The sequence below is a fragment of the Chiloscyllium plagiosum genome, chromosome 32 (genome assembly GCF_004010195.1).
Source record: "Chiloscyllium plagiosum isolate BGI_BamShark_2017 chromosome 32, ASM401019v2, whole genome shotgun sequence".
NCBI lineage: Eukaryota > Metazoa > Chordata > Chondrichthyes > Orectolobiformes > Hemiscylliidae > Chiloscyllium > Chiloscyllium plagiosum.
The window spans coordinates 42,634,941-42,646,727 of record NC_057741.1 but is presented as its reverse complement, the minus strand read 5'-3'; the positions used below and the strand labels follow the sequence as shown (position 1 = coordinate 42,646,727).

General features: G+C 40.3%; 1 protein-coding gene across 1 annotated transcript in view; it reads left to right on the top strand.

Moving 5' to 3' along the window:
• Positions 1–10,813: 10,813 nt before the first annotated feature.
• Positions 10,814–11,787, top strand: part of wdr32 (WD repeat domain 32) — a 105,055-nt gene continuing 104,081 nt past the window's right edge. Inside the window, exon 1 of the mRNA XM_043674550.1 lies at positions 10,814–11,181. Coding sequence (XP_043530485.1) covers positions 10,925–11,181 — 257 coding nt within the window. The 5' untranslated portion in view covers positions 10,814–10,924. The remainder of the gene's footprint in view (positions 11,182–11,787) is intronic.

The following is an 11,787-nucleotide window of genomic DNA, read 5'->3' as shown; positions in this document are numbered from 1 at the left end:
TGGGAGGAAACCAGAGCACCCGGAGGAAACCCACGCAGACACTGGGAGAATGTGCAAACTCCACACGGTCAGTCGCCTGAGGCAGGAATTGAACCCAGGTCTCTGGCGCTGTGAGGCAGCAGTGCTAACCGCTGTGGCGCCACAGTAGTAACAGATACCTCAAAACAAACAGGAAATTTGTTTTGAGAACTTGAAATATTTTGTTAGGCTATAAGTGAATATATCAATTTTGGAATTGATAAGGTTAGTGAAAGGAAAATGCAGATGTGACCAGTATAGATAAGTTAAAGCTTTGATTGGAACAACTTATTTTGGGAACTATAAAAGGGAATAGAAAGAATATCTAGAAGTTGGATGCAGTTTAAGCAAAAAGAGAACCGGGATATTGTTTGTTAATTTGATTTGGTACTTCAAATATTTACGCCTAAAGTCCAGTAATTAAGAATCAGTAATTTTTATAAAGTTTTTGATTAAGGTAATCTGTGAGTGGGTGAAACCATCAAGGACAAGACAGTGACCATACATATCTCCTGCATGTGTATCTATTGACCAGTCTACTTCATTGCTCGGAAATATAGACTCAGGTCCTGTGGATTTATCAACTTTGAGCCCATTAATTTCTCCACTCATACAAATTTCCTTCAAGTCCTCAATCTCCCTTGTCACTTGGATGTCTAATTCTGGGAGATTTCTTGTATCTTGCTGTAAAAACAGATACAAAATAATTATTTAACTTCTCTGCCACTTCTCTATTTCCCTTATAAAGTGTCCTGACTCTCCTTTTTAATGGACCCACATTTGCCTTAGCGAAATGTTTCCTATTTTTATTTGCCAAAACCTTTACAGTCCATTCTTACATTTGCTAGATTGAATTCCTATTCTATTCTTGCTTACCAATTGTACAGGAGCTTGGTTAGACTGCATCTTGAGTACTGTACAGTTTTGGTTTCCTTATCTGGAAAGATGATATTGCCATTGAGGGAGTGCAACAAAGGTTCACTAAACGTGTTCCTGAGATGATGGAATTGTTCCATGAAGAGTGATTATACAAAGTGGGCCTATAATCTCTGGAGTTTTGAAAAGTTAGAGGTCATCTCATTAAAACCTATAAAAGTACTGGAAGTGATAGAGGGATATTCTTTTTGTTCATGGGATGTGGACATCATTGGTTTGTCCAGAATTTCTTGCTCATCCCTAATTACCTCAGAGTCAGTTGCATTGCTTTCGGTCTGGAGTAAGTTGGCCAGACCAGGTGAAGGTGGCAGATTTTCTTCCCTAAAATACTTGAATTATCCAGATAAGCTTTTCAATTCTGAACTTAAAAGAACATACATATTATACCATCTGCTATTATGGCATTCAAACCTACGTCCTTAGAATATTAGGATGTGGTTTTTGATTACCAGTCCAGTGCTTACAGACCTGTCACTACAGCTTCCTAGATACACAGGGTGGATGCAGGCATTTCCCCTGATTGGGGAGTTGATGCCCTCTAGTTCTAATTGAAAAATAAAAGGCAATGCCATTTAGGACTGAGATTAGGCAAATTACTTTCACTCAGAGGATGGTGAATCTTTGGAATTGTCTTCCTCTGAAAGTTGTGGAAGCACTGACTTTTAAGTATATTTAAAGTAGAAGTTGATAACCCCTTATGCCATTAATAATCAAATTTATATGGATTGGATGCGTAAAAGGCATTGAAATGTTTGATCAACAATGATCATATTGAATAATGGAACAGGCTGAATGGCCTATTCCTTTTAACTCTCCTTGCGTACACATGAAAATGAAGGATCATTGTCACTTTTGCTTGAGTGTCCTATCAATTTATCAAATTATTTGAAAACACAGCGAATAAAAGTTCTTCAATTATTTTCTTTTATAGAACAAGACACTCTGCAGGGCTTGTCATGTTTTTGGGCTTGTACATTGCAAATTTCCTTTGATTCAATATCAGCAAATACTTAGACCTCTTAATCTGATTATAGATCTTCCTTAGAACAATATCTAAATAATAATAACAGAAAAGCTTTACTAAATGCCTGGCAATGGGAATATATGCCAAGATTTGAAAAATTTAAAAATCATTGTCTTATGTCCCTTAATTAAATTGTCACTAATAACGAACACTTAAAACTATGAAAAGAAAAGAGAAGATAGACATAAGCTCATTCCAGTCATTGAAGGGATCAGATGAGGACTCATGTAAGATTAAATTTAAGGCACTTTTTATCAAAACGCAAAGACATCTTTACTGAGTTAATTGAATTTATGGAACTAGTTAAGGGATTTGTGATTCTCATAGCAACTAGCTTTTGAGATCAGGTTAAGGAGGTTCAAACTGGTTGCATAAGTGTGATTGTGAGTATTTGCCAATATCAGGGGTAACTATGTTGGGTTCAGTTGGATGAAATGACTAAATAAATCTCGACATTTGGATACACTTCATTGTCAATTTTACACCAGTAGGAAGAAAATGTCTGGACATCCAAAAGCTTTGTCACTGAAAAAAGGGAAAATAAAAGTGTTATACATTTTCTTTTAGCCCTTTTTGACTGCTCCAAACCAATCATTATTAACTGATTGCATTCCTATCCAATCAGGTTAATCATGTGACTGCATGATCCATTGATCAACAGTCCTTGGTCTTCCCATGATGGTGACCAGATGCCATAATCGCATCTTGGGGCCTTCACTATACTTCTTATTTGAACATGTTTCCAGGCTTCAGCTCCTGTTCCAGTTATTTGGTACTCCCCTGTCAATAGCAAGAGGGCTACTATCTGACTTACAGGGCGTTCTGGGATAATGTGCATCCAGCAGCGTGATTTGGCTATAATGTCGCTGAAGAATAAAGAAATGGTATTTTTGAGAACGTTTAGTTCAGTTGGCAATTGCATGATTCCAGTGGGGATTGGTTTGCATGATTTGTTTTGTGCATGTAGTGAAATCTGTGCGCCATTCTGCACATGCGCCAGTGTTGGTGCCGTACTGTGCATGCATGATGTTGGTGCTGGTCTTCGTGCTGTTCTGTGCATGCGCCAATGTCAGCTGCTAACAAAGCAGCTTTGTGAGAGGTACTGTGTGGAGAGCAGCTTGCTTACGTGTTTTTAAATGTACTGTGTTAAATTTACTTTTGTTTCATTAAATATGATTTCAACCTTCATTCAGGCTGTGCTATACTTTGTATTAGACTTTTGGGTGATTTTTGAGTAATCGTGAGTGATATGTTTTGCTTATCTGCCCCAACCCCACTTTTTCCATCGGCCACATTATTTCTATTAAGCAAGGCTTCTCTGGACAATTCTGGTCCCCTTCCAATAGGAAAGATGTTGTGAAGCTTGAAAGGGTTCAGAAGAGATTTGCAAGGATGTTGCCAACGTTGTAAGATTTGAGCTATAGGGAGAGGCTTAATAGGCTGAGGGGTGACCTTATAGAGGTTTACAAGATTATGATGGTCATGGATAGGGTAAATAGGCAAAGTCTTTTCCCTGGGGTCGGGGAGTCCAGAACTAGGGGGCATAGGTTTAGGGTGAGAGGGGAAAGATATAAAAGAGACCTAAGGGGCAACGTTTTCACGCAGAGGGTGGTACATGCATGGAGTGAGCTGCTAGAGGAAGTGGTGGAGGCTGGTACAATTGCAACATTTAAGAGGCATTTGGATGGGTATATGAATAGGAAGGGTTTGGTGGGATATGGGCTGGGTGCTGGCAGGTGGGACTAGATTGGGTTGGGCTATCTTGTCGGCATGGACGGGTTGGACCGAAGGGTCTGTTTCCATGCTGTACATCTCTATGACTCTACGGCGTTATAGGAGAACTACCTGTATTTTGAATATCCATAGAAATGCAGTTAAATCTCTTTAATGCCTGTATACTTGGAATGCATTTTAAAAATATGTAACCTGAGGCTACGATTACCGGGCGGGTGGGTTAACTAATGGATGGCAGACCTTTCTCTGGATGAAGAAGTTTCTCGTTATCTCCGTACTAAAAGGTCTTCCCTTTATTCGAAGGCATTGCCCTCGGGTCCTAGTCTCTCCTACCACTGGAAACATCTTTCCAACAACTACACTGTCCAAGCCATTCAGTATTCTAAGTTTCAATCAGATCCCCCAGCATCCTTCTAAACACCACTGAATATAGACCCTGAGTCCTCAAACGTTCCTTTTCATTCCTGGGACCATTCTCAAGAACTTCCTCTGAACATGCTTTAGGGCAGTAATTTTTCCTGCGATATGGGGTGCAAAACTCTGCACAATACTCCAAATATGGTCTGACCAGAGCCTTTTTTTTTGTAGAGTGAACAGAATGTCTGACACTCCTTTTTTTTTCCCCACACTACTGCCTAACTACGGTAGTGCTTATTTATTACCAGAGTCTTTTAGAACCTCAGACGTACACCCCTTCTTTTATGTTCAAGTCCTCTCAAAATAAATGCCATCATAGCATTTGCCTTCCTAACTACTGACTCAACCTGACTTCACCTTGAGAAAATCCTAGACAAGAACACCCAAGTTTCTGCACTCAGACATCTGAATTTTCTCTCCATTTAGAAATTAGTCCATGCCTCTATTCTTCATACCAAAATGAATGCGCTCTCACTTTTCCATGTTGTACTCCATTAGCCACTTTTTTACTCACTCTCCTAACCTGTCCAAATCCTTCTGCAGCCTCCCTGCCTCCTCAATGCTACTGTCCCTCTACCTATCTTTGTATCGTCTGCAAACTTAGCCATACAGTTTAAGATGAAAACTAGGCAAGCTGCTGTTTCTGCTAAATAAAAACTTGCCTCAGCCACTTTTTGTCAGAACCACTTTTAGCCATTTTATGCTGCTTCAGACATGGGTAGCCCTAACAGGGACTTATTGGCCTAAAAGATCTGATTGTACTAGAAAGATAGTTTGGTATCCTGCTTGTACATTTTCAGCTCTGTTAAAAGCATATGTCTTGTGGAGCCGATCTCAAATACTTTGTCTTTTCAGAGCTTAGAATGATGCAATACAGGAAGCCCCTCTTTGAAACATACAACCAATGAGTTCCACTCACTACTGTTTCCTCTCAACCCAGCATTTTATTATCTTCAAGTATTTATCCAATTTCCTTTTGCATTTCTGAAGAAGGGTCACTGGACCTGAAACATTAACTTTGATTTCTCTCCACAGATGCTGCCAGACCTGTTGAACCTTTTCCAGCAATTTCTGTTTTTGTTCTTTTTGAATTTTCCTATTGAATCTGCAACATCCTTTCAAGAAATAAGTTCCAAGTCACAAGAATTAGACATGGCAGGTGAATGAAACAAAAAGAATGAATTTGTGTTGAAATTGATTTTAAGACCAGGAGACCATAAGAAATAAGAACAAGAATAGGCCATTTGGCCAGCAAGCCTGCAGTGCCATTCCCTGGGATCATAGATGATTGACATTCTCATATCCATTTTCCTGCCCTTTCTCTATAATCCTGATTCTCAAGGACTCTTTTTATCTGCAGCTCTCTGTGGCAAACAGTTCCAAAGACATACAACCTTCATAAGAAATTTCTCCTTATTTTAGTCTTAAATTGCGGTCCCTTTATAATGCACTCTGGTCCTAAAGTCTTCCATGAGGAGAAACATCATCTCAGTATTTACCCTGTCAAACCCTTTAAGAATCGATATGTTTGATGTCTCAACAAGATCACCTCTCATTCTTCTAAACCCCAATGAGCAGACTTCTGAAACTAGCATTTGCTCATAAGAAATTGCGCTGGATCAGGGATAATCCCAGTGAACCTTCATGGAACTGCCTCCAATGAAATTAAAGAGAGAAAGACCAAGAACGATGCTCAGTACTCCAGATGTGGTCTCACCAGCACTTCATACAGCTGCAGTAGGACCTCCTTACTTTTATGCTCCAATCTGCTTGAAATAAGGGCCAACATTCCATTAGCCTTCCTGATTACCTGCTGCACCTGTGTGCTAGCATTGTTTTGTGCACTAGATCTCTTAAGTCTTTTTATTTTGTAGCTTTCTGCAGTTTTTCTCCATTTTATAGAATCTGTTCTTTTGTTCTCCTTTCTAAAATTAACAATTTCACATTTTCCCACATTATATTCCATTTTCCAACTTTTTTGCCAGTTACTTAACCTATCAAAATCTCTCTGTAAGCTGTTTGTATCCCTCTCACAACCCACCTTTTCATCCATTTTTATGTCATTGCAAATTTGGCTACAATACATTCACTTCCTTTTTCCACATCATTAATATATATTGCAAACATTGTAGTTCCAGCACTGATCCCTGTGGAAACTAGTGGCTGGAGGTTTCCAACTTGAAAAGAACTCCTTATTCACACTTGCACTTGCCCATTAGCCAATTCTGTATCCATGCCAAAGTTCTACCTCCAATAGCATGGACTCCGGTCTCACGACTTAACCTCTTATGTGGTACATTTCAACACAGTAGTACTGCTACCTCACAGTACCTGTGACCTGGATTTGATTCTGACCTCAGGCAACTGTCTGTGTGGAGTCTGCATGTTTTGTGTGGGTTCTCTCCTAGTTCTCCAGTTTCTTCCCACCATCCAAAGATGTACAGGATAGATGAACTGACGATGTTAAATTGTTCGTCATGTCGAGATTTGTAGGCTAGGTGGATTAGCCATGGTAAATGCAGAATTATGGGGTTCTGGGTGGGATGTTGTTTGACGCAGACTCAATAGGCTGAATGGCCTCTTTTTGCACTGTTGGGATTCTATGTGAAAGTCCAAATACAACACGTCTAGTTTTCCCACTGTCCATTTTGGGTGTGACTTCCTTGGAAAACTCTTAATAAATTATGGTGTGGAGGTGCTAGTGTTGGACTGGGGTGGACAAAATTAAAAATCAAACAATACCAGGTTATAATCCAACAGGTTTTATTTGGAAACACCAGCGTTTGGAGCATTGCTCCTTCACCAGATAGCTTTGGACCAGGATCAAAAGACAGAATTTATAGCAAAAGTCCACAGTGTCATGCAACTGAATTGATATACTGAACAAACCTAGATTGCTGTTAAGTCTTTCATCTTTTAGAATAGATTGCAGGTTTTGATTCATTAAAATGTAATCCCAGAACTTCTTTCAAGTCACATTCCTGAGATAACTTGAGGTTTCATAACAAAAAGGTGATATCTCAGTTTGGGCAATGCATTAAAGGAGTGAGGTTAGAGTATGTCTGTCTATGGGGTGAATTTGCATTTGCAGAATTGTATTTGCAGATACATTGTATTTTGCTCAAAAAGCACACAATCTTCAGGCAGTCAATCCATGTAACATTTTATAACTTCCTACTTTGGAAATAAAACCAGTGTCTCAAGATTGAGATACAGACAGTCTCTAAACTCACACTTTGGATGCATTGTCTGGGCTGAGATGTCACTTTTTAAAAATAAAACTTTAAGTTATCTTGAGAATGTGACTTGAAAGAAGTTCTGGGATTTACATAACAATGAATTGCAGGTTTCACAGTTCATTAATATGAAGTTGAAGGTGTGTACTACACCTTTGAGAGAGTGAAATTGTTTTGCACTGAGAGCCTGCAAGCACTCGTCATGTGACTGGCTAGCAGTCTCAGAGAATTGGAAAATTGAAAATATGTAACATTTGGCTGTTTTCGCAACTGTTGGAATTTAAGTTGTCAGTTTAAATTATACCCCAAGATACCAAAACCTTATTGAATTTGAATTTATTGGCATTTATAAGCAGGCATTTTGGAGAGTTAGCCAGAGAGAGGCCAACCAGCTGCCATTGTTCAGAGTAACTGCTTGCAAAATACTCTGTTAAAGGTACCTCTTTCATATGAAACATCTTTACAGCGAAAGACGACCCAGAGATATTTACAGCCAGAGGAAGGAGGACAGAGATGACAGCCGCTGTCTGGTTTTGAAAATTAAGTTGATGTAATTTTAATAGGCTCTTTTATTGGAACAATGTTGTTATAGAGTGGGAGGTAGGTAACAAACCTTTAATGTAAAGGAGGCTCTGAGTTGTAAGCAGTTGTCGTTGAATATTCACTTTTAGCATTAAAAAGTAAATTGATATTTTTTCTTTAAATAGTGGAAGTTGGGAGTTCTCTGTCACTCATACTTTAACAGATTATGAGGAGAGGCAAGCTTTTCTGAGTGTTTGGTTTAATTAGCAGAAGGGTTCACCACCATGTTGTTACACCATTCTAAAAGATGAAAGACTTAACAGCAATTTAGGTTTATTCAATATATCATTTCATGTCAGATACGATTTTCCTGTCATGAAGGCATGCTCACTCTGCTTTATTAGATTATGATTTTCCAAATGTGTTGCTATTACTTCTTTAATAATTGATTCCAACACTTTGAATGGCCTTGTCATATACTGTACAACCAGGGGCATGACATATAGTTGAGACATCTTCAAACATAATGCAGAGAAAGTTTGAAGCTATTACCTGTTGTTTTTGTAAACCTGATCAAAGCCTTCAGTCTGGTGAGCCGAATTAGTCTGTTCTCTTTTCAAAGGTCAGTTACACAGCAGAATTGCTCTCAATTGTGAAATCTTTCTGCTAAAAGAAAGGATGAGTCATTTAGAGTAAAATGACATTAGACAAATCCCCAATACTGAGTGGACATTGTGTTCTTCATTAATGCTGTTTGTCATGTTCTCCAATTTGTGTGCTTTTTGAGATAAAGAGTTTCTATCATGTTACTGTACATAGAATCAGATGGGGAGACTGTTTACCTCTCAAAAGCAAAACTGAAAATGCTGGAGAAACTCAGCAGGTTTGGTATCTGGAATCATTTTGAGTCCAGTACAACTTCAATTGGTTGATAAATGTTTATTATTGAGATGATTTTACCTGTCCAGATTGACAGCAAAAATTAAATAAAATGAGATTTTATGATACATGATAAGAACTAGGAACAGGAGTAGGCAATTCACCTCCTTAAGCCTGCTCTGCCATTTATTCTGACCATGGTAGACAAGCAGGAGGCTGAAGAACATAGCAAGTCAGGCAGCATCAGGAGGTGGAGAAGTCAATGTTTTGGGTGTAACCCTTGTTCAGGACTGGGGGTGTGTGTAATGGGAACTGCAGATAAAGAGATGAGGGGTGGGGGAGGGTACTCAGACTCCTTGGCATCATGGTAGCCTACAAACCTACCAACACACTAAAACAGCAGCTAATAAACTTGAAAGACCCTATACAGACAACAAGCAAAACTAATGTCATTTACAAAATACCTTGCAAGAACTGTAACAAACACTACATTGGACAAACGGAGAAAACTAGCCATCAGGATATATGAACATCAATTAGCCATAAAAAGACATGACCCACTCTCACTAGTATCTTTACATACAGATGAGGAAGGACACCATTTCGACTGGGACAACACATTCATCCTCGGACAAGCCAAACAGAGACACACATGAGAACTCCCAGAAGAATGGCACTCCAACCAGAAATCTTTCAACAAACACATTGACTTAGATCCTATTTACCACTCCATGAGAAAAAGAAGAGGAAATGACATCAACCCAAGGAAACCTAAACACATAAATAAAAAGTGGGCTATACCACCTGTGCTTCACTGGAGGCCTACTGATGATGTTACCTAGTACGGTGATGAAACATCTGAAAATGAACCTTCCAGTTCAGCAAGTGAGCTTGCATCCAGAACCTCAATCTGAGCTACAAATCTCCTCAAACTTGCTAACTTCAGTAAAGATTTGACAAAGATCCTCATGGTAGACTGGCTAGGAAGGTTAGAGCAAATGGAATAGAGGGAGAACTAGCTATTTGAATACAGAATTGGCTCAAGGTAGAAGACAGAGTGGTGGTGGAAGTTTGCTTTTCAGTCTGGAGGCCTGTGATCAGCCATGTGTGACAAGGATCGATACTTCTTGTCATTTATATAAATGATTTGGATGTGAACATAGGAGCATGTTTCTGGTGTCTCCTCACTCTCTTCCGGGCTCCTGCGCTGCCCCCTACACAAACGTTCCCTCAGGGAGGAGCTCATCATAAACAAAGCGTGACCTTAACAGGAAAACTACAAGTTCATTGCTTGGGTAGTAACTGTAAATTTGAAATAGGAACATTGGATAGTAACTGGATGACACCAAAATTGGAGGTGAAGGAGACAGCAAAGAAGGTTACCTCAGAGTACAATGGGATCTTGATCAGATGTGCCAATGTGCTGAGAAGTGGCAGATGGAGTTTAATTTACATTTATGTGAGGTGGTGAGTGTATGGAATGAGCTGCCAGAGGAAGTGGTGGATGCTGGTACAATTGCAACATGTAAAAGGCATCTGGATGGGTATATGAATATGAAGGATTTAAAGGGAAATGGGCCAAATGGTGGCGGTTGGGACTATTTGTTTAGGACATTTGGTCAGCATAGGCTCGTTTGACCTAAGGTTCTGTTTCTGTGCTGTATGTCTGTGTGACAAACTCCTGAAACACAGTATCAATGTAATCTTCTAATTCCTGAAGTGTCCCAGTGTTCTAAATTCATATTCAAGTTCTTCAACTCAGAGTCAGAGTTTCTCCAGCAACTAAAACTTGTGACAGGTTTAGTCTGTGACCCACAAAGGGGTTCTCACCAGCTCCCACAAAACGCAGGCACAACATATCTCTATGTTGGTAATTTTTAAAATTTCAAACTGATTTTTTTTTAATCTGTAAAGTTCTTCTCCTATTTGCTATTAATCTGAAAACAATTTAGAACAGCTATTTCAAATTTACAGTTACTACCCAAGCAATGAACTTGTAGTTTTCCTGTTAAGGTCACGCTTTGTTTATGATGAGCTCCTCCCTGAGGAACGTTTGTGCAGGGTGCAGCGCAGGAGCCCGGAAGAGAGTGAGGAGACACCAGAAACAAGGCGGTTGTGACGGTTGGTGTATTTGTGTAGCCAGAGCTCCGGGACTGCTATGAGCGGGAAGACGCCGCCAACTCTGTCCGGGAAGCCAGGCTTGCAGAGTTACCGCTATCGTCACCGTCAGAGCAGTGTGTTCGCCTGGGTCCGTGGCCGTTCGATGGGCCGCGGCCTCGGGCCGCTGGTGGACTCCGGGCGGGAGACCCACTGCATCATGACCAGTCTGTATGGCTCCATGAACCCTGCCGACTCGGTAACTCTTAGCACCAAGACCCACGGAGCCGCCTTCAACCTGGAGTACTCGCCTGACGGGTAAGGAGCCGCAGCGGGATTCGCCCCCTACTCCCATCGCCCCTTTCCAGGGCAGGTCGTACAATCATGGGAGTTCGTCTCAGAATAAGGCTAGGTCATTTATCCCGGAGAAGAAGATTTTCCTATCTGAGGGAGTTGAATTTTTTTTCCACTTTAAAGAGTGCTGTGAAAACTCAGCCTTCGTGCGTTGAAGACCGATGAATGCATTTCTACATCTTAAAAACATCAAAGGATACAAGGATACTGAGGGAGAATTAGCCATGGTGAATGGTGGTTTGGCCTTGAAGGGCTCAATGACCCACACTGTTTCCTATTTCTTGTTTTCAGTAATGGATGCCCTGGTAGTAATAGAACATTAGAAGAATACAGTGCAGTACAGGCCCTTCGGCCCTCGATGTTGCGCCCACCTAACCTACACTAGCCCACTATCCTCCATATGCCTATCCAATGCCCCACACTGTTTCCTATTTCTTGTTTTCAGTAATGGATGCCCTGGTAGTAATAGAACATTAGAAGAATACAGTGCAGTACAGGCCCTTCGGCCCTCGATGTTGCGCCCACCTAACCTACACTAGCCCACTATCCTCCATATGCCTATCCAATGCC